Consider the following 25,109-nt stretch of genomic DNA (forward strand, 5'->3'; position numbering starts at 1 on the left):
ATTTTGCCCCTATCACAACTCGGTCCAAAAATGAAATCCTAAATCACAATCTAAGGGCCCAAAAGTTAAGCAATCCAACATATGGCCCAATTTCCAATTGGGCCCAATCCCTCCACACGGGCCTTAGCCTAAGGCCCAATAATGTTTCCCTAACCCAACTTATTTGATTCCAGATGGCTCACTAAGGCCCAAGACATAAATTCCAAGAAAGTAGTCCAACCGAGGCCCAAAAGACGCAAAGCCCAAATCTATTGAGTACGTTGGGCGTACTCAACTATACGCTAAGCATACTGGCTGCTTGGCTTGTATGTTGCATGTACTGGCTTGTATGCTCAGCGTACACACCAATTAAGCCATAATCAATAAAGCACTTAAATCCTTAAGACCTAGGATTCCAATCACAGATCTAAGCCATATGAAGTGTCTTAAACCATAAAGTCGACAACTTGATGGCTTGCATGCCCCCAAATGAACCCAAACTCGAAATATGACCATCTACTTCCATAAACATGACCAATACTCATCCATGGATGATTGAAAGCCTCAAAGATGGCAACTTTATTACTCAAGGACCAAAAGAACACCAAGAGTGGCAACTTTAAGCTCTAGAAATGAAAATAGCTCACAAGATCTCATCTATGGAACCAAAAGACCCAAAAACTTAAACAAGGAGGATCTAAGCATTAACAAGGCAAGTTCTAAGCTTTATACCTCAAATGAGGGCCAAATGATGAAGATTTATGGGTTTTGAGCATTCTAACACACCTAAGATGTACATGCAAGCCTAAATACCTTGGATCTATGTTTTCTCTATTATACATGCAAACTTTCTATTTCCAAGATATTACCCTAACTAGCATACAAAACTTTGATACTTGGGTAATAAAACAAGTTAGACAACAGACCTTTTCTTGTAGCTTGTTGCTTGGAGCTTTAAGAGCCTAGCACCAATAGTGTGAATGCCTCAAGTGGAATCACAAATCACCACTAACACTTGGAAACTTGGAAGAGGACTATTTAGCTCACAAAAATCGGCCATACTCTTGCAAAGAATCTAGGTGCCAATTTCTTGAACTAAAGGGCTTCTTATATAGTATGGTTACATTAGGGTTACACCATGTAAACTCTAATGTGCATGACTTTCCATATTCCTCATGATCCATGGGTTTTAACCTCCATGGAGTATCCATGGGTCACCGCATGGGTTAAGCCCAACATAAGGAATCATTAATCATTAGCCCACATTATAAGAATGAATGATTTACACAATCAATCCTTATATATTTAATTAGTCTCTTTTGATCACAAAATTAATTCCAAATTAACTCTTAATCAATACTAATTAAATAATATGATTTCATATTAATATATTATAACTTATAATATATTAATAAATCATAATTATCCTCTTCTCAACATTCCAAATTGTTCTGGTGAAGTGCAACCCAAATGGACCATGCTAAACCGATCCATATACATACCAAATATAGTTATTGACTTAGACACTATTCCAACAGTCTCCCACTTGGATAAGTCTAATAAATATCATTGCAATCATGACTCCAACCCGACTAGCAATCGTAGCTCTTAAAAGCCATTGTCGATCTCTGATCTAGTCAATGACGTGTCCATTAGATAAGGGATCATAAATTCCTCCATTCGAAATATCATATGGACCGAGACATGCATTATAATCATTCTCTCTGTCCATCTGTTGTTTCCTGATTTCCGATTTATGACGACCGACTAATTGAACAAATCACATCAGTCCAGTCCTAGTGTCATCACTAAATCATCGAGGGGCCCACATATATCGCTTTTATCCACATGGGGTAAAAGGAACGGATAAACTTCGACCCAAATTCTTGCTTGTACTTACTCATCAAATTACAAACAATGATATGTTTTATAACATCCAAGTTACTAGTGCATTTACATATGTCAATGTGTAACCGACTTGCAACTACAACTCACATGTCTCCGTTTCAAGAATATAAGAGATTATCGTCTCACAATCACTCGTGATAAAATCCATGAAGTGATTCAAATGAGTGTGGGTTGAATCCAATATTCGAATCTTATTCAGGAGTACTCATGAACATTGCAGCCACCTTGTCCTAGACAAACTACAGAGCCATTCATGACAGTCTTGCCTCAATACCTACTTCCAAAGTATGATCGACTGTGGATGGTTTAAATAAACTAGTTATTCGGGAAGTCAAAACATACAAAGTGAAACACAAGAATAATACTGATCCAATATGGCCCCAAAACTTTGAGCCATATTGATTACTCATCATTCATTGTATAATGTTTCGAATAATCAACTTAATACTTGAATTAAAACAATAGTTATTCCATGCTCCAAGCTTGCACACTATGTTTGTCTAAAAAATAGTGATTCCATGCACCAACCATGCATACTATGGTTGTCTATGGCCCTTACTTTGTGAAATACATCAATTGAACAACATTTCAATGATGCTCATTTCAAAATTCTAAATCCTTATTGCGAGTGTAAGAATTCCAAATTCTTGTCACTGCTAGAAAGTGTTAGATTCTAAACTATCATGCAGTGATTCTTTTGTAATGTCTAGGTGCCAAAAGTCACAAAGACTTAACCAATGATATTACAAAATATTCCTTTGGAGATTGTTACAAGACAATTATGTGGAAATGAAGTCTCAAATTCAAAGTACATTCCTTTAACCATCCTTCTTGCATAAAAGTTTCTAACTTTCTCGTCTATTCTTCAACTCCTAATATGGAAACATTCCATATTTGCCATATGACAACTCATTCTTAATAGACTCTTGTCTATTCATAATAATGTCAATATGGTCATTCCATTACTATACTTCCAACTGTCCTTAAGCGATCAATCTTTAGCGAACCTTAGATTGTCCTTAACAGTTGTTTAACCACTTTAGTCATATCCGGTTCTATTCATTTTTTCCTCTAAACGCCCTAGGCATTCGGAAAATTAGAACACGAAAATATTATAGAATATGAATCGATCCTATACCCGAAGCATATAGGACACGATTAATAATGTCTAACATAAACACATGATATATAAGAAGTCTTTTGCTATAATATTTCTATTTGCCATGTTCTCATAATTTTGATTATGAAGAGGGATACTGTAATCATAATTAAATTTTGAGAACACAATTAACATTTCCATACATAGAATTTCCTTATGTTGAACCATTCCAACATAACATTCACATATATTTGACTAAATTTGATTAAAATCTCACAATCTAGGATTTTGGATTTGAAATGAAGTAGAAATTCCTCTCACTTAATAATAGCAAAACAACTTTTCAAACCCTATGACTTTGCGACTTGAAACTTTTATTTTCTATAATTAACATTGCCAACTTGCAACACTTTCCATAATAATTATGCTCACATTGTCATAATAATTATTATCTTTATTAGCATAACACTTATGCTCCCACTAGCTTTGACATGTATTCAGAAATTAGCCGGACTTCTAGAACTCAATACTTATTGACTCTCATTACCAAAGTTCAGATTTATGATATGAGATGTTTCAATAAGACTTTATATAGGATTCTCAAACTCGTACACCTTTCCTTAGATAGCTCACATGTGTGTCTAAACAATTTTAGAACTTATAGCAATAAGTCTCAAATGTTTAAACCCTTTGCCTTTTTCTCACAATTCAAATTATGAAAAGAGATGTCGTAATCATAATTGAGTTTGAGAATGCAAATATTATAGTTCTATCTCCTTAAAATCTAATTAGTGAAAGCGTTTCCTCAACATCATTTCCATGAATCAGAGAGAAACCTTATGAAACTTAGATTTTATGGTGTATGTGTTCCTATCCATGTGAATTTGTCATAACCATAATCACAAGACAGGGTTAGTGACAAATCCAAACTCATATGCATTGAACTTGTTTGATCTTAATTTCTTGCCACTTGGCAGCAAAAGGGCCTACCGTTGCTTCCTAGTTGCTATGCAAACAATTAAGAACTCATAGAGCTCTCATGCATAGTTAACTTTAACTGGAATGATCACAGAAACAAGAATATGTCAACACGATAGGTCATAAACCTCAAGTCGTGTGCTAGTGATAAATAATAGGTTTTATTCTTGATTATTTATTGAAGCTTTTCCAAGATCTTTAAGACTGCCACTCCCCTCTTGACATATAAGATTCTCTTATCATGAATCATTCCTTGAAAATCAAATATTCAAGAGTTAGTGCAGATTCTTATCAAGACAAACACTTCACACAATTGGCCTTAGTTGGTCTTTGTTTTATCCAAAATCATCACAACTTACCAATTTCAAATGTACAAGAGTAGAGAACTTTTACTCTACATTTGATAAGTGTTTTAAACCTTTCTTAATATTATGCCACTCAAGGTTACAATCTCGGAGTATGACTTTAAGACTTGTTTTGGGAACGAAGTATGACTCATCTTCTTGATTTAACCATTTTAACAATTCACGATTCCTGTTCTTAGCCATACAAATGCACTAATATATCCTTAGAGGATCAATTGTGATATGGTTTTCCATAATCATTAAGATGATCATAAAACTCGATACTCAAGTACTCTCCCATCTTTTCATATTGGAGAAACTTTTATCTTTCTGCCTAATTTGATTCTTCTCATTCGCCCTGCCATACATTGAAACTTTTCCAATGTTTCCGAATTATACTTAAACTTGTAAGCATATTCATATTTACTAAACTTTAGTAAATCATGAGGAATAGTCTTATCGTTCTTCGTGGTGGACCTGAGCAGTGTACACCCAGTGTACCCAATCCCTAGTTCTTCACTTGACTCACATATTCATGTGAACAAGGAATTATTCTTAATTTCCCAAATACAAAGTTTCTCATTCATCACACAATACGATCTACATGATTCCAAGTTTCTATACAACTGAAACTTGGGTGATAAGAATTTTTCCTTATTTGGCATATTATTGACACTACCAACAAAAGAAAGAATCAAATCCATGTTGCTATTATAGAAACATAAAAACATCAATTTTCACTAATGCCATTATAAGGAGATATAATAAAATAAAATAAAACAAAACTTAATTTATTTATTTATAAAATGCAGAAAAACTTTTCCGTACAATGCAATTACAAGTGAAAACTGTGTTTCTAAATATTTCTAAGCAATCTATCATAACTCTTAAGCAGCAGCTCAAGCATCTGATCATCGAATCATGCGATCGAAATTCATCTCTTCGCGATCAGATTTAGCATGCTCTTACTCTTAAGCTTCTTCTCTTTTCTTCAATTCTACAAAACATCAAGATGCAACCTAGTCACATCATGTATTTAGAATATTCAAATAGGAACTTAATAGAGTTAAACAGTAGACCTACCTGAAGTAAAGTTAAGCTTTGACTTTATCATCCTTGCGGTCTATCAGTGCAGCCTCACAACCAATGTCCCTTCTCTTGGCAATGGACTCTTTGGGAATGGTACATGGGACAATCTTAGATTTAGCCCTTCTCTTTAGCATTTGGTCAACCGGGTTGACAATGGCCGATCCCTTTCCATTGGGAAGAGAAAGCTTTTCTGGACTTCCAATGTTGCCATTGTCAATGTCCATGGAAGTTTGGGGAGTAGATCTTCCAATCCAATTTGCTTTTACCAGTGCGCCAAATCGTTGTTGATTCAGCATCAACGAGCAAATAGGTAAGATCAACAAGGGTCATGTCGTGGTCTCCCATTTAGTAGTCCTTAAAGAACCTGCTATATGACTTAGGAAGTGAGTGAAGAACCCAGTTGACAGCCAACTTCCTTGATACTTCGACACCCAACTCTCCCAGCTTGTCAGTATGTAATTTCATCTCCAATACATGAGCACATACATAATTTTCTTCCTTCCAATAGGGATTTGAGTGACCTAGAACTTGTAGGTTACGAAGAATTGTTGGAGGAGGTGGAGGAAGTGAAGTTCCACTATAGCACAAAAGAAGGGATTAATCTTTCACCTTGATTGTGTTATGGATATCATTTTCACGAGAGAAGTTTTTTTTTTCAAAAGATTTGGGAACACCATAGTTGTCTTAACTAAAAATGGGAGAAATTCAATTTTAGTTGATTTTAGTCCTTAATATAACACCCAACATGAAATATTAAGGCTAGGACCCAACACAATATATTACAATTTGGAAGAGGGATGTCGTCATCCAAATTGCAAAATATTTGAAGGTAGGTAAATGATGATTTGCCAATTTCCACCATGAAAAAATGAAAATGAATTTTAGGTTTTAACACCCAAATGAAATATTAAGGCTAGGACCCAACACCTAAATGAAATATTAAGGCTAGGACCCAACACCCAAATGAAATATTAAGGCTAGGACCTAACACAACATTCTACAATTGCGAAATGGGATGCCATAATCCAATTGTAAAATATTTGAAGGTAGGTAAATGACAATTTACCAATTTCCACCATGAAAAATGAAATGGATTATTAAGTTTTAATTGGATTGAAATTCCTAGATCCTTTGAGATTCATTGAACTTTTCAATGGCATGTTTAAATCTCGATTGTGCCCTTCAAGTTTATGACTGGGATGCCGAGGATCACAAACAAGGTGAGAATAACATACAAATTAGCTTGGTACACTCAATGTTACAAATCACCTAATCAATGTGTCGGTTAACCACACACGCTCCATTGATCTATGACTAACATCAATCTACCCTTTGCCACACATTGTCAGTCCCAAATTAGTGTGCCGGTTAACCACACACGCTCCACTAACGACTTAACAAGGTGCAAAGTGTAATTTCATGGATTAGCACCATTTTCACATTTTCCTAAAGTAACTAAGATTGGGAATTTAATAAAAGTTTAGTTACTTTATATTTATCATTATACTTTTATGAGTATTAATGTCCTATCTTACCCATTCGGTTAACAACCCTCCGCCAGTCAAGGTAGCGGTGGCTGAGAGTGGACACCCATTAAACTACCATTTTATAGGCAGTAACTCTATACCCCCCCATATAGATTGGCTTCGTGAATGAGGCCTACTAACGGTAAGACTAACTTGTCATAAATAACCTTATTCTCAAAAGTCCATCCTATCATATTGCACTAATGAAGGCAACCCAAAAGGACCATGCTACAATCGGGTCAAGTACATCCCAATTATAGTTATGGGCTTAGACACCAAATCCAACATCAACAAGGGCCGACCTTGGTGCCTTAGACCCACTAATCCCAGTGAGGAAAACTCACAATGAAAAGCTGAATGAAATGAATGATCCCTGACTGCTAGTCCTACAGCTCCCCGAGCTATCAATTACCAAATAAAAGCTGATTAACATTTGGGATCTACCTCATAACCAAAGACTATTTTACCCCAATCATAACTCAGTCCAAAAATGAAACACTAAATCACAATCTAAGGTCCCAAAAGTTATGCAATCCAACATATAGCCCAATTTCCGATTGGGCCCAATCCCTCCACATGGGCCTTAGCCCAAGGCCCAATAATGTTTTCGTAGCCCAAAGATTTGATTCCAGATGGCCCACTAAGGCCCAAGACAAAATTTCCAAGAAAGTAGCCCAACCGAGGCCCAAAAGATGAGAAGCCCAATCCATTGAGTACATTGGGCGTACTCAATTGTACACTAAGCGTATAGGCTACATGGCTTGTACGCTGCGCGTACTGGCTTGTACGCTCATCGCAGTCACCCATTAAGCCATAATCCCAAAAGAACTTAAATCCTTGAGACCTAGGGTTCCACTCATAGATCTAAGCCATATGAAGTGTCTTAAACCATAAAGTGGACAAGTTGATGGCTTGCATGCCCCCAAATGAACCCAAACTCAAAATATGGCAGTCTACTTCCATAAACATGACCAATACTCATGCATGGATGATTCAAAGCCTCAAAGATGGCAACTTTATGACTCAAGGACCAAATGAACACCATGAGTGGTAACTCTAAGCTCCAAAAGTGAAGATAACTCACAAGATCTCATCTATGGGACCAAAAGACCAAAAAACTCAAACAAAGAAGATCTAAGAATAAACAACGCAAGTTCTCAGCTTTATACCTCAAATGAGTGCCAAATGATGAAGATAACCCGGATCTTCAAGCTCAACTCCAACCAGTCTCCTTCACCAATTTCTTCTTCTTCTTTCCAAGGAACCAACCTACCAAAAATGCACTCCACAAGGTCAAGAACACACCAAGATGACAAGGGGGTCAATTTTAGGATTTCTAGACAAGAGAGGCTGGTAAGGGGCTAACCCATGGGACCTAAGGACATTATATAGGGCTGGAACCCTAAAAATTAGGGTTTTTAGTCCTGACCATGTATGTTGCGTGTACATCTTCGTACGCTAAGCGTACGTGAAATGCCTCCGCGTTCCATAATAGACCATTATGCCCAGCATACACCAGGCTTACGCCCATAGTACGGCCTCAGCAAGCCCACTCAAATAAGGCCCAACACCACTAAGCCCACACAACTTCCATAATTACACAATTAAATAAATATGGAATAATTAAATAATACCCTGGAACATCATGCGTTACATTTTTACTTACAAGGCTCAAAATAGGGTTAGGGTTTCAAGGGAGGGTGTTGGAGAGGTGGAGGTTGAGAACGGAATGAGTTTGGGAAGTTAAGGAGCTTAAATAGGGCGCAAACCATAAAAATAGGGTTTGGGCACTAATCGCGTACGCCCAACGTACTCCAAGTACCTAGTACACCCAACATACTCCAGATATACCCAACGTACTCCAGGTATGCCTAGTACCCCCACCATACTCCAGGTACGCCCAACGTACTAGATTAAGCTCCAAAACTGACCTAACTTCAAACGGTCATAACTTCTTCGCTTCAACTCTGATTTGAATGATCCTTATTCACGAAATGGTATTGAGAAGCTCTACAACCCTATCAACTCTCTTTTTCCTTAAAACTTTTTGAGCATAAATCTAAAATTCATAAAATGCCCGAACCATCACTTTACGGTTATACCCTTGGGATCCAAAGCACCGACTAAACTCTTGGATTACCTAATCTACATTACCCACGTCCAAAGGGATCTAAATCTCTCTTTCCACAAAGTCCTGAAGCCTTATGATAACTAATATTCGGGTCACGACCCCGAACTATGAAACGAATTGAAACAGGGTGTTACAATAGTCAACCGCCACTAGGACATACTTGTTACCTCGTGAAGCTGGAAATGGTCCCATAAATCCGATTCCCCATATATCAAACACCTCACAAACTTAAATGATATTTTGAGGCATTCCATTGTATGAAGAGATGTTTCCCAATCTTTAACACGTATCACATTCTTTGACGAAGGTAGTAACATCGTTGAATATCGTGGGAAAAAAGAATTCTACATCAAATACTTTCTTTACGTGTATTGTGCTCCATGATGTCCTCCGGTAGGTCCACTACGACAATGATGTAAGATGTCTCTCGCTTACTTCCCCAAAACACATTTTCTTATGATCTCATCAGTGCAACTCCGGAATTGATAACACTCGTCCAAACAATAGTACTTAAGGTTGGAAAATAACTTCTTCTTTTTTTATAGGAAAGACCGTTTGGAAGGAAATTTCTTGCAAGGTAGTTCATGATGTACGCTAACTAAGGATCTTCTCCCGCTATCACCATTAAGTACTCATCCAGAAAGTTATCGTCAATCTCTTCTTCTTTCAACTTCGCTAGTTTTGGGTTCTCGAATCTCAAAAGATTATCGGCCGCCACATTTTGGCATCTCTTCTTGTCTTTTATCTCAATGTAAAACTCTTGAAGTAACAACACCCATTGAATCAACCTTGGTTTTGCATCCTGCTTTCTAAACAAATATTTTAAAGCAGAGTGGTCGGTAAACACAATTGTTTTAGACAAGATTAAGTTAGGACAAAATTTATCAAAAGCATAGACAACAACTAATAAATCCTTTTCTGTGGTGATGTAGTTTTCTTGATTCGGGTTGAGTGTTTTGCTTTCATAGTAGATTGGTTGAAAATGATTTTCAACCCTTTGTCTCAAAAAGGCTCCTAAAGCATACTCACTAGCATCACACATCAATTCAAATGGAAGGTTCCAATTTGGTGCGATCATGATTGGGGCGGTTGTCAATCTCTCTTTAATAAGTTCAAAAGCTTTCAAACAATCATTAGAAAAATCAAAGTTAGTATCTTTTAAAAGCAATTGAGTTAAGGGAGTTGTTATTTTTAAAATATCTTTGATAAACTAGCGGTAAAGTTCCACATGACCCAAAAAACTCAGCACCCCTTTCACGTTTGTTGGTGGTGGCAAAGTCAAAATTATGTCAACTTTTGCTTGATCCACCTGTATCCCCGCCTTGAAAACCTTATGTCCTAGCACTATTCTCTCTTTAACCATGAAATGGTATTTTTCCCAATTCAAGACCAAGTTGGTCTCTTCGCACCTATCAAGCATTAAATCAAGGTTAGATAAACAATTATCGAATGAATGACCAAAAACATAAAAATTATCCATGAAGACTTCCATGAACTTCTCCACCATGTCATGAAAGATGGCGGCCCTGCATCTTTGAAAAGTGGTCGGTGTGTTGCAAAAACTGAAAGGCATCCTAAGATAAAAAAAAAAAGGTCCTGCTTGGACATGTGAATGTGGTCTTCTCTTGGTCTCTTGGATCTATAGGTATTTGAAAGTAACCTAAAAAACCATCTAAGAAACAATAGAAAAGGTGACCAGATAAACCTTCGAGCATTTTGATCAATAAAAGGTAGATGAAAATGATCTTTGCAAGTATCATCATTTAACTTGCGATAATCGATGCACATTCGTCAATCGATTGCTTTCCTCATAGGAATAAGCTTGTTTTCTCGTTTGTCACCAGTGTCATTCCTCCTTTCTTTGGAACCATATGAACTGAGCTCACCCATTGACTATCCGAAATCGAGTAAATTATTCTGACGTCCATCAACTTCATTACCTCATTTCACTACCTCTTGCATGTTCAGTTTTAGTCTTAGTTGTGGCTATACCATTGGCTTCAAGCCTTTTTCCGAGATGATCTTATGTGAAACAATAATATGCGTTGATTCCCTTGATTTTGGTAATCTTCCATGAGATGGCATTCTTTCATTTTTTTCAACACCTTAACTAAGCTCTCCTTCTCTTTAGGCCTCAAATCTGACACAGTGATCACCGACTTCTGTTCTTTATCTTTTTAGAAAACATACTCCAAATGACCATGTAAGAATTTTAATTCTGATTTTTGGCTCTACTTAGTGGCCATAGTGTGGGCTTCTGATTGCCACATCATAGGTCTGTGTTTTTTCCTATTAGATCGTGAGTTCCCTACTTCCCACGTCATGACATACAGTTGGCCATGCAGTGGGGCTTCTTCATCTTGTTTTTTTCTCTTCTTCATACTCTCTTTCTTTCAGCAGCCTCTCTAGTTCTTCGAATTCATGTTCAGCATCAAAATCATCCCCTTTCACAGTCATGTATCCCTTTAATTTGTTCTCTTTCCATTCTTGCATTTATTTTTCCAAAACGTATCGAATATATCCAATGAGAAGACCATGTCATTACTAATATTTGAGTGCTTTATTTCTTGATCAACACCAAATGTTATGGCATCCTCTCCTCTCGTACGGTGCTAAGAAATGGTCTCCCAAGAATAATAGGGACTTTATTGTCCTCCTCCATGTCGAGCACTACAGACTATATGGGAAACAGAAACTTATCAATTTTAACCAAAAGATCTTCACATATACCTCTTGGAAATGTCACCATCTTGTTGGATAGATGAATGTCCATTTGGATTGGTCTTGGATTTGGGAGATTAACTTCTTGTATAACGAATATCGCATTAGATTTATGCTAGCTCCCGAATCGGAAAGATCAAGACTTGTAGCCAGATTCCCGAATTGATAAGTGTCAAGCTCCTCGAATCTCCGATCTTCTTTGGTAGTTTGTTAAGCATCAGAACTAATCAGTTATCATTCAATATTACATTCGAGGTCTCCTCCATTTTCCTTTGGTTTGTGAGAAGATCCTTCAAGAACTTTTCACATTTTGGCATTTGTGCAGCGACTTCTATAAATATGATATTGATTAGAAGGGCTCTTATGTGTTCCAAAAACTTCTTGTAATCCTCAACTTATTTGTCTTGCTTGGCTCAGCTTGGATATGGTAGAGGTTGCTTGTAAGCTTTGACCGGAGGTTCTTTTTTCTCTACAACAGATGGCCATGTCGTGGCTACTAGTTAGAGTGCTTTTTTATACTGTTTTCCTCTTTAGGATTATGCATATTAGATGAACTATCATTAACTAAAGGAATTAGAGGAGTAATAATTTTACCACTTCTGGTTGTCACAGATTTGATTTGAGTTTTCGAGCTCCGTGTTGCTTGGAAGTGTTCCCAAAAGATGTTAGTTGAATTGTCTCAAAAGTTGACCAATTTATTACTCGATGTTATGGATCGAGGCTTGTTGATTCTGAAGGATGACATCAATATCATCATGTATTTTATTCAGATGTGGCTACAAATCAAGCAAGCATTTCTTCAAAGTCATTTTACTGTTTGGGATCTGATTGATCCTGTTGATAAAAACTACGACCTTGTTGTTTATGCTTCTCTTCCTTTGACCTTTTGTTCTCATCGTATGACAACCACTCATTCTTGGGTTTCCTCCAATCCCCAACATATCTATACCCACTCGAATAAGAAGCTTGTATCTTCCGGTTTCCATTCTCGTCTAGATCATAATCCTTGGTCAAGTGTGGCCCGCTACAATTCTCACACCCCACTTGAATAGCATGTATGGATTGACCCATTTGGTGATTCTCCAGTGCATGTTATTGATTTTTTCCATAAACACCGATACGTTCTTATTTCCTCCGTCCAAACATACTTTGCCTCTGGTAACATCTTCACGAGGGTTATGTTATTCTTCTAATGCTTTGCGAATTCATAAATTAATTCCTTGATTGTAGCAAGATCCTTCTTCGTCATGGGTCCGTGAGAATCAAGGAGTTGCCTCGTACTCACGTTTATCCCATCATAAAATATAAACACTTCTTGTTGCACATTAAGGCCATGTTGAGGGTAGTTCGTTAGCATGCCTTTATACCTCTCCATGTTTCATAAAAATATTCACAATCGTTTTTTTGGAAGTTTGCTATATTATTCTTGAGTTTGGTTATCTTTGAAGGCGGGTTGAATTGCTCAATAAAAGCATTTTGAAGATTGGTCTAGGTTGTGATCATTCTAGGTGTAAGTGACTTCAACAAAATTTTTGCCTATCCTATAAATGTCACTGTTAGCATTCTCAGTAGCAAATATTTGGAACATTGAAGTAGTTTGCAATATCCAACACTTCACCGATGTGTCTTAATACCTCTTCATGGCCTTCCCGGAAAGTGGAATATCCTTGAGCATCAATAGAATCTGTATTGTGAGTTCAAAAGTTGTTGTGTGTGGGATTTTCAGTGGAACAAGACCCGGTCCATTGTCATCACGCATCCTCTTCTTGTAATCCTCTATTGTCATTCTCATGATGTCTTCCATCTCTTCTACCTTACTTTTGACTTCGTCTTCTGACTTGTCCTTGGTTTCTGTTTCTGGCTCGTACCCAATTCCTTTCATGTCGGGAGTCTTCTCAAAGATTTCAAAATTTTCTATTTTGAATTTGCTACTCGATTGACCAACCTTTTTATTTTTCTTTTTGCGGAATGGAAACTTTGGATCTTCAAGTGGTGGCACTATTGGAAATTTCGATCCTTGGCTCATCTATCACCGAAACAAAACAAAAATAAAAATGCATAACACGAATAAAAATAAATAAACTAAAATTTGAATGCACAGTTCACATAGCGTGGACAGTCGGGTCCACGACATGACAACTATAGAAAGAGAAAAACTATAAAAAAACCCTTAATAAAAGTAGAACACAAAATTAACTTTGTATGAAATAAATTCCACTCAAAGGATAGATAACAAATAGCAGAATAAACTAAGTATAATGGAAGCATTCCCAGCAACGACGCAAAAAACTTGATATACAATTTATATAGTAGTTTTTAATTTGTAAACCAAACAATGTAAACTAGCTAAATGTGATAGAAAGTGTACCTAATCGAACAACAGTATAGTAAGGAAGTAGCGTATCGAAGACAAGGGGAATGGGAAGGATTAAAAGCTAAAATCTATACTAAAAGTTAACTAATTTAAAACAATGTAATTGGGGGTTTTTTCTATGGTTTTGCAAGTCCAGATTACTTAAAAGCAATTAACACAAAGCGAAATTAACTATAAAAAAAAACAATCAAAGTTAAGTTTTAAGACAAGCTATTAAAGAGACTTCCATTTATATACAATCACTTACTCCTAGGGTTGATTTCTTGGAAAGTGAAATGGATTAAGTTGTTGCTTATCGATTCCTAAGATGATTAAAATTTATGATCAAAAGACTAATCCTTTAGCAAAACAAGTTCGTTCATTCATTGATCAAGTGGACAAACAAACAAGCACACTAGTGTTAAGTTCGAATTATGCTAGACTTAAACTAATGAATGACATTAATGGGTAATAACATCACTTAAATACATGAATGATCATCATTTATTAGCTTTCACGTTAATTTACTCACTTTTCAATTTAACCCTAGGTTTTTTGTCAAAACACTAGTCTTATAACTTTGATGGTCACAAAATCATAAGATACACATATACCAAAAAAGAGTGATCATCCAATCATAGTAAAACTCAGCAATAAATGGGATAGTAGTTGTCATTAACACAAAGAGGTTCTTTATCAAGCTATCATAACAAACAGAAACTAGCAACAATCCATAATCCAATATAGCAACACATAGTCATTAGGATCCTCTACTCTAAACGAAAGTTAGGGTTTTTAGTCCATAACTACTAGAAACAAACAGTTAAAAACGAAATTCACTTTATAAACCATAATGAAAAACAAAGCAAAAAAAAGGTTTAGAAGTATGTTACCTTAAGATCTCTTCCAAATCGGGCTCTCAACAAATTCAGATCTTCAAAAACCTCCTAGCACATCTCTGGTCTTCAAAATTCAAGAATAACTTGAAGCTTAAGCTAGGGTTGAAGGAAGAACCGCAATATATATATATATATATATATATATATATATATATATATATATATATATATATATATATATATATATATATATATATATATATATATATATTCCAAAAACTTCTTCGCACACCGTGGCAAATAGGCTCCACGACGTGGCGTTCATTAAACACGCGTATTCTCCAAAGTGGAAATCTTTGTCGTGAATCTTCTCCTAGCCATGGCATAGCATCATATATCCACACCGTAGGACTTCAAAATCCTAAGAACTTTGACCACGGTTGACTTAATCTAATTTTTCCTACTTCAAGCTTCACATTTTGCTTCCCTTTAATCCCGAGCATGTCTTCACTGCTACAAAACAGAATTTAACATATTAAGAACATTTTGTCCTAAAATAAGCACAATTGTAGCTAAAAATATTACGATAATGCACAAAATATATGAATAAATATGCAGATATCAATAATCATGTACCAATATTTCATGTGCGACTTGGCGATCGTGATTGACAACTGATCGTGTACGCGAAACATCCGTACATTCTTCATCATGTATGTGTTGCACAACGTCGAGATAAATTCTCCTTCGTCATCTAAATCAAAATGTTAAAAAAATACATAAATATGATTTTTTAGAGAGTATAAAGAGATGAATGGTTTGAACATATGGTGTTTAAATGTTGTGTTTATATAGGTAAAGTTTATTTTTTTTTAATTATTTTGACCATTAGAAACGGCTAAGAAATGGCCAAGCTTCTCATTCGTCGTGGTATTTCATCCTCCCCGTCACGACTTACGATGACAACGCCCGACCACGAACTGACGGGATAGTATGCGCGGTCGTTGTTCGTGGAAACGTCAACAATGATGCCCTCCATGATAGGTATACATGATGGTCTTAGGGATTAGCGCGGGATGGAACTAGTACCGACCGGTATCGTTCTTAATTTCCCCAAAATTGAATTTGATTGAAATTCAATCCCCGGGTATCGAACGAAATTAACATTACTGGTACCAATATCAGTTTTCGGTACTAGTACTGGTACCGAATCCCAAATTTCTTGATTTTGGAGTACCGAGTATCGTCCCATATTTTAAAATTTGGTATGATTTTGTATAGTTTGATACGTTACTGGTAAGGGATCGGGATTTGTTACAAATTGTTCATCCCTAATTCTCCTGCATGTAGCATACTCTAGACCATAAAAATGCATCCTTCAAGGCCCGGAGCGCATCCAATAGTATGTAACACCTTTATAAATCTAGGAGTGCACTTATAAAGCTTCGAATGTGTCCCCCTAGACTTGGAGTGCATTCAAAAATAGCTAGAACACATTTAAGATGGGGAAAAAGATGTCATTCACGGTTTTTACAAGGACCAAAAGGTCAAAATAGCTAAAATAAGATGTCTTATAAATATTATGCTTTTTAAAGGACAAAAAATGTAAATTTTAGCCTAATGGGCTAAAATTTGGGCCTTTCGGCTATTGAGGCCCAAATATGCGAAAAATCAAATTTAAGGGGGTTGAAATGGATTTTTTTCTCAAAACAGGGGCTATAAACGTAAATAAACCTATTTCAGGGGATAAAATGGCCTTATTTATCAAAAGGGACTAAAAAAGCAAAGATTTTAGATTTTGGGTCAAAATTCTAAAAATTGCAAAAAGTGTGGATTTAAAAGCAAATCCTTTAACTAAGGGGCTGGAACTGTCCAAAATTAAATTTTGGGCTTAAAACATTATTTAAATAAGAGTTTGGGTCAAAAATGTCAAGAAAAATAGTTCAAGGACTAATATGCCATTTTTCATAAAAAGGACTAAAATTGCCAACTTTACCAAAATAAGGGGGCTAAATCTCGTCAACTAATGTTTTTGGTCAATTATGTTAAGATTAAAATAATTGGGTCAAAATATAAAAAATTTATAGCGTATGGGTTTAAATAGAAAAATATATATTTTTATAAATCTATGAATCGTTATAAAACAATTTGGTGATTTTTACGACATTTCGATTTAACAACTTCGCAACACTAATACTATACAAAACAAGTAAATATTCTAGTTGTTGGGCTTGAATAATTCTAATCATGTTTCTTTTGGGCCTTTGTGACCCATTAACATGACTTTTGGGCCCAACATAAATAATACATGTTTATTGGGCCACCTGTGACCCAATTACATGTCTAGGGGACCCTCAATGGCTTTTACATGCCATTGGGCCTCAGTGGTCCATTAGCATCGCTAGTAAGGTGCAATTAAATCATATGTGAAATGGGCCAACGCGTCCTTCGTATACTCGACAGCCTTAAATAACATACGTGATTAGTAGGACCTCGTAATCCTCTTATCCTCGTCTGTTAGGCTTACCTTCTATTCAAGTAATCAAAAATCAGGTCGTTAATCAAGGTTAATCAAATTCATTTGGATTAAGTGAGTAATAACAGGTGACACCAATAAGTGTCGGTCGTAATTTGTAGTTATAATCAAAGTCTCTTAGAGGGAGAGCGAGAGTTTCTGTATAGATCTATACGGGGGTGACTCCCCCACACCTAAGATGTTCGCTACAATTATACTCGGCTAGTCTAGGGTGACAAAATCTTAAGATCAATTCTGGCGTTCGCTAGAATGTCAACACAGACGAACTAGTCATTATCATGCATGGTTATAACGACTCACATAGAGATCCAATACCATCTAAATAATAATGAGAAATCATATTCATTCGTGGTGACGATACGATAATACAAAATGATCAAACTATTTTATCAGAAAACATCGGGTTTTCCAGGGAAACCAACATTATTAACTTATACTTTCAATAACTACAATGCAAAACTTCTCATTTATACACGTTTTGAAATCATTCACGCATATACTTATGGATCATCACGCCTTTTGTATAAATAATTGCCGTTTCAGAAAATATCGGATTTTTTGGGTTTTACAAACTATGCAAAACATTTTCATATCAAACCTGCTTATGAACTCACCAACATTATATATGTTGACGTTTTCAAAATAACTTGTATTCTTAGGTAACAGATAAGCTGAAGAACAATACCAAGTATGTTAGGATGTTATGCTTTGAAAACTTTCAAACAACTTATACTATGGATATGTATTATTTAGACAATGTACTTGATGTGAACAAAGTCAGTTGTAATGTATTGATGCATGGTGATGTTTATGTTATGTTTCATGTATATTCATTGTGATGATATTTCAATTGAAGTCACACGAGCCCTCGTACGTTTTCACCGTCTTGTTCGGGGGTGTGAAAAAAACTACTTGTCGATGATCACTTACCCCTTTAAGCTCCAACAGTTGATCCCAAGTATGAAGTCCCAAACTTCGACTAATGGTCCCGATTCGATGTGTGAGGTAAGAACAAGATCTTGGACCAATAATGATACAATAACTATGAACCTGAGTCATGGCATCTAAGAGGAGTGAGAATAAATAGACAACAAAAATGCATGAATGCTAATGCCCTACGTTAAATGTTATACAAAAAGTAAAAAGGTGAAAAAGAAGAAAATAAAATATTTTTTGGAATTTTATAAAAAAATGAATGCAAATTAAAGCTAAAATGTTATGCAACCTAACTAAAATGCATAAGAAAGCAAAAAAAGAAAAGGAAATACTCCACCCCAAGCTTAGAAATAAGCATTGTCCTTAATGCTTGGGGACAGGAAAATGTACCTAAATCGGGGGGGGGGGGGGGGGATAAGGGTATGGTGGGTAAGGGTAAGGGTAAGGTGGAGAGGGATAATGATGAATGGGAGGAGGGTTTGGGTTAATGGTTTCTTGAGGGAGAATGAATGCATAGAGAGAGGGAAACAACTGGTGTGTTAATGAAGAAGAAAGGTTGCATGTCACTTAAGTTATTTGGTCAACAAGTCAATGGAATTCAAATCTGGTCAAGAATCCACGCGGACAGTTTCTAGAGTACACGCGGACCATTTTCAGGACACACGAACAAGTTCTGGAGCACACGCGGACCGCGTGAATAACGTTGAGAAGTTGTTGAATCTTTATTTTAATGTGATCAGGCTCACGCAGACGAGGGAATTAGACGCGGACCATTTGTAGGCTCTTTTAGAACAAGTTTCAAAGCTTCCGCATTTGACTAGAATGAACCCCGGGACTTCAAAATTCAACAGAATTTGACTTGAAAAATGAGGGAGAGCTTAGATTTTTAAAAATGGAAGCTTTTGAAAACGAAAAAAACAGTTTTAACAAAAGCATTTATTCGGAACATGAAAGAAAACGAAAGCACAATGCTTTCCAAAAATGCCCTTCTTTAACGTCTTTGGCGAGACGCCTCCAAACTTCACTTGAACACTTTAGGGCGTCCAAATGGACGACATATTGGATATTTGAATAAAAACCTTCATAGGATGGCTTCAATTGATATCCATTAACCTTGAAAACTTGCCACATGTCAACACTTTTTAATATCCACACCTCCATTGGGACTCTTTTCTTATATTTGACTTTCTTTTTACGGGAGAACCATACCGGACTTAGACCTTTGATAATAGAAATCATCCAACCATATTCTTTCTTGTACTTGTTCATTATGGTGACCAACTCTTCCCTCTTTGACATGGTGGTTGAGTAGGTGACCGGTTGGGTGTCTTCTTTCTCGGGATACGTATCCTTTGAAGGGCCCGACAGATTTATCATTTCTAGCTCTTGTGGTTGTTCTACAACTGGAGGTAGTTTCTAAATTGTAGTGGGTGACTCAACCTCTCTTTCGTTAACCCCTATCACTTCCTTTATAGTTTCATTGTCAGCTTTCTCAATTTCCTCTTCCTCCTTGACAACCTCTTCCACTTCCACTCCTTCCTCTTCTTAATATGACACTCTTGGGCCATCAAAACTTTTCTCATCTTTCAAAGGAATGACACATGCGCTATGCTTTTGAGCTTCCATTATACTCATTAATTAAGCAAGTTGTGTTATTTGTAGCTCTAAGCTTTTGAGGCTGGCTTGGCTTGTTTCCTGGAAAATTTGGGTAGAAGTGCCAATGATTTTCACAATGTCTTCTAAGGACATGCATGACGTTTCTTTTTGTTGGGGAGGGTAAGGATAGGGTTGTTGGAACTGTGGAGTTGGTTGGTATTGGTTATTTCCCCAAGCTTGGTATGGGTTTCGGTATTTGTTATTTCCCCAAGCTTGGTTGTTGTCCCACCATTGATCATGTTGAGGCCGATCATAACTCCATTGGTTTGACAAGTAGTAGCTTTCCTTCTTTTGCACTTCTTCGCATCTTCCTTGTAAATATGGACACATGTCAGAATGATGTCCATTTTAGGCGCAAAAATCACAAATAACAATTAAACTCTATCGACATTGAATTTAATCCACTAAATGTCACCATTAAACTATATCATGAGACTCCAACTAAGTGAAAATAATTCATTTTACAATAATTCAAAAATTCAAAGAAGTCAAACTCGAACTCTACAATCACCACCCACTACAACACGTTGCTACCGACCATTTGTGTTACCGTTGCAACCATCCTTCCTTCCAAATCAAATTTGCATTCATATAAAGTCATGTATTGATAGCTTAAAAACTACATTCACAGTCTAATAAACATATTGATTCACTTTTTTAGAGTTTAACGCAAAACTATTATAAAACTACTACATGTTTACACATTTATACAACACAAAAAAATAAATATATTTACAAGAAAACTAATACAAAGATTCATACATTAATAATTCATACTTTAACGCAAAATTAACAAAAAAATTTGCAGCTTAATACAAATCATAGTTTAATATAATCAGTTCACAGTTTAATACAAAAAATTCACCACTTAATACAATAAATTCTCAGTTTAATGCACAAAAATGTTATATTCTTAACTTAAAACTTACATTTATACATATAGACGTGGACAGTCAATTTACAACCTAATACAATCAATTCACATCTTAAGATATTGAATTCACAATTTAATATACAAAATTCATTGCTTAATTTAATAAATTCATAGTTTAATACACAAAATTCACAACTTAATACAATTAATTCACAGTTTAATATACAAAATCGACAGTTTAATACAATAATTCACAGTTTAATACACAAAAATTATATATTCGCAGGCATATCGCAACTTAAAACTTATATTTATACATTCATATCTAGAGGCATTTCTATGTATTAAAATGTGAATTGGTTATATTAAGATGTGAATAAAATTCACAGCTTAGTATAATTCACAATTTAATACACTGCATTCACACCTCATTTACATGTATAGATTTCAGATGTGGATAAAAAAAAAAACCAGAATTCACAGTTTAATAAAACATTTCAGACGCTAATTCAAAGCTTAATTCAATATTTCAAACACTAAAATTCAAAGGATAAGGCATCAAAAAATCATAGTATAATACACACTTCAAACACAAATTAACAACTTAATACAAAATTTTAAACACTTATTCATAACTTAAAAACTTACAGATCTTTTTGAGACATTTCATCAAACACCTTGTGTGCTTATTGTTTTCAGATGTGAGGAGATTTATAGATCTTAGATTCTCATGTTCCTTAGAGTCTTCAGATATTCCAAATCTGAGCTTGTCATCGTATAGATCATCGTCAGAGCAGATCTGAAGCAACATGAAGGTGGTGTTTGGAGGAAAAAACGACGGTTGTGGTGGTGGAATAGATCTGATACAATTTGTTTACTCTAGTAGTAGAAGGCAGCAGCAGGGATAGACGACGGTGGTGTAGTCGTCAACGTGTAGCCTTTGTCGATGGTGATGGTGACGATATCAAATATGAAGAAATCGCACAAAAAACAACATATCTGATCAGATTAGAGTGACGTTGGAAAATGGTAGATCTGGAAATGTTGGTTGTAGACCTGAAGGTGATGGTTCTAGATCTAAATGTGGTGGTTCCAGATCTGAAGGCGGTGGTTCTAGATCTGAAGAAATCGCACCAAAAACAACATATCTAATCAGATTTGAATAACATCAGAAAATCATAGATCTAGAAGTGTTGGTTGCAGATCTGAAGACGGTGTTTCTAGATCTGAAGGCAGTGGTTCCAGATCCGAAGGTGTCGTTTCTAGATCTGAAAACGACGGTACCATATATGAAAGTTGTTGTCTGCCACCACGATATTCTGCTGGTAGCAGTGGTACTGCCAGTGGCAGTGGCAGCCGGAGGTAGTAGGAGGCAAGAGAGAGAGAGAGAGAGAGAGAGAGAGAGAGAGAGAGAGATGAAAGTGTTTGAGTTTGAATAATTGGTTATAAAAATGAAATTGATCTTTAGTTTGTAGTATTTAGTAACGTAAATAATTGAATTGACACAAATACCGTTAATGAAAAGGTTCTTAGATGGTTTTTAATATTTAAGGATTTTCATTTGATCTTTTACTTCTATTTATATATAATTAAATTAAAAATAAACCACCTCCCCCACACCCCTCATCCAGCAAGGAACCAGTAAGAGCAGAACGTGAACCAAACCAGGAGGAGCATAATAGTTTACATTCTGATAAAATGGTAAATAGCCAATAAAATATAAATATACAATTGGGTTTTTATATAATCAAAATATGGACATCATTATTCAATACACATCTTTAAATGACTATAAATTGACTCATCATATTTAATAATTTTAAAGAGGACTACGAATATGGAAAAACTCAACTACGACCATACATGTGTACATTCGTTGTAGTAAACTAGTAATCATACTCCCAAAAAAATGAAAGGACAGGGAATGGAGGTGGCTATATTTGGACCACTCCTAACTTTATTGGCACCGCGCCACAACAAATAACATCAATAGTTGTGGGGGCAACACGTGGGTGAAAGGGTCATACGTGGACCAATTACGTCTTCAATACAGCACGTGAGCACGACGCATGATGTATGTAGAAAGTTAGGAAAAGATACAATCTTTACGTGCCACGTATATGTAAAATCTAATACCTTTACATGGCGCTTTTTGAGAGTGTACACCTCACACATTTGATCATAGATTGTTTGCTCATAATTATTCATGTACAATAAAAAATGGCATACACCAACTACTCCTATGGCCTAACACCCGACCCAAAAAAGGAAAACCCATGCTGGCATCACATGCATTACACACATGTACCAATAGATTTGCTTCTGGTCCCACTCACCCATAAACTTACGTAGGGATCTAGTTTATATATATAGAGATCGTTTCTGAATTCTGTAAACCAACATAGACATCAAACACCTTCGTTTTCCTTCAAACCTGTAAAAACAATGGCTGTTTCTTCAAAACATAGCACCAGATGCCAAGTGAAATCCATTAGCTTGCCTTGCAGATCGCATCCGACCACTATTCGAATCGAACAACAGCTCAACGCGGCCAAGCTGGATGCAGCAACGGCGACACCACCATCTGCAAAGACCGTCTGCAATGGTTTGTCGCACCTGACAGAGCTCTATAAATCCATGGTCGACCTCCTAAATTCGTCCACCACACGAGTTTCAATCTCTCGACAACAAAACAAGAAATGGGTCGAAGATCTTGTAGACGAATCGGTTAAATTCTTGGATGTTTGTGGCAACACAAGGGATATGGTGGCACAGATCAAAGAACACATTACGGATCTCCATTGTGCTCTTCGTCGGAGGAGAAACACCGAAAACAACGCTGATTATAGTTCGTTTAGAAGGAAGATGAAGAAAGATGTTAAACGGTTGGTTGGAAGTTTGAAGGAAGTGGATAATACGATCGGTGGTGGATCTATGGTGGTGGATTCTGATCACCACCAGCTTGCAGCGGTAATGAAGGCAGTAGTGGGAGTTAGTGAGATGACAGTTGCTGTTTTGGAATCTTTGTTGTTGTTCTTAGCGATGCCGGTTTCAAAGCCAAACAGATTGTCATTTGTGGTATCGAAGTTGATACACAAAGGGATGGTGGCATGCGATGATCAACAAGAACTTGGGATTTTGAATGAATTGGATGCCATAGATGCTGGGTTGCAGGCACCTCCATGTAAAGATGGATCATCGGAGAAGATACAGACTGCAAAGTGTAGATTGGAAAGAGTAGAATCTCAGCTCGAATGCATTGAGAGCAGATTAGAAAGCATTTTTAGACGATTAATTGGAACCAGAACATCTCTCCTCAACATCATGTCACAGTAAATTTTAGCCTGATGACATGTTTATCATGTAATTTGAGTTTTCATTTTAATGTACATTGCCAAAACGAATAGTTAAAATACAAATTCGATATTATACTCGCATAAATTAAACAACTCATTTCATGCACACAAATTATATCATACTATATAATTAAGATACCCATGTTATGAGGGCCATGTATAGGCACCGGCTTTTTAATTAATAAGTGTGGCCCAAGAAGCAGTGGCATCTTCGAAGAACACATAGGTGATGGGTGACAGATCTTGTTGTTAAGGCAATATAACCGGATTTTATGTCGGAACGATGAATGTCATGAGGACAGGTTAAAGATTTTGGGTCGCCCCCGCCGGCCATCCCATAACTTGTTAAAAAATGCCTCGTAAAATGGGCCCATGAGCGGTAAAGTGGGACTCATTGCTTGCTATGGAAGATAAATGCTATCTCTTGATAAACCAAAATAATTTGTTCATTTGTCATCTTCTTTTATATTATTGGCATATCTCACTATAATAAATTTAGAGTAAATTATATAAATATGTATTATTTTATTAAATTTCATATAATATTTAAATTTAATAATAAATATATATTCAATTCGTTAATACAACATTCCTAATAATTTCTAAATTAAATGTAATTATTTTAGTTGTTTAGTTATTTAAATTATCTTTTTAAATTTAAAAAATAAATAAACACTTCATAATATAAAAATACACATTTTTATTATCCTATACTCTATTTTAGGTTTACGTTTTCATCAATCTTCCCAATATTTAATAAAATTACTTTTTAATCAAATGTCAT

General features: G+C 36.0%; 1 protein-coding gene and 1 non-coding gene across 2 annotated transcripts; both read left to right on the forward strand.

Moving 5' to 3' along the window:
• Positions 1-13,103: 13,103 nt before the first annotated feature.
• LOC111902611 (small nucleolar RNA R71) lies at positions 13,104-13,209 on the forward strand. The gene has a single exon (XR_002853877.1). It is a non-coding gene; the product is annotated as a small nucleolar RNA R71 (small nucleolar RNA).
• Positions 13,210-23,343: 10,134 nt separating this feature from the next.
• LOC111902552 (uncharacterized) lies at positions 23,344-24,398 on the forward strand. The gene has a single exon (XM_023898368.3). The coding sequence runs from the start codon at positions 23,415-23,417 to the stop codon at positions 24,303-24,305; it is 891 nt and encodes a 296-aa protein (XP_023754136.1). The 5' UTR covers positions 23,344-23,414; the 3' UTR covers positions 24,306-24,398.
• Positions 24,399-25,109: the final 711 nt, after the last annotated feature.

This window comes from Lactuca sativa, chromosome 2 (genome assembly GCF_002870075.4).
Source record: "Lactuca sativa cultivar Salinas chromosome 2, Lsat_Salinas_v11, whole genome shotgun sequence".
In the NCBI taxonomy this organism is placed as follows: domain Eukaryota; kingdom Viridiplantae; phylum Streptophyta; class Magnoliopsida; order Asterales; family Asteraceae; genus Lactuca; species Lactuca sativa.

Bases quoted from the DNA above. Each gene is read 5' to 3' on its own strand.
- LOC111902552 (XM_023898368.3), top strand. From the start codon at position 23,415: ATGGCTGTTTCTTCAAAACATAGCACCAGATGCCAAGTGAAATCCATT.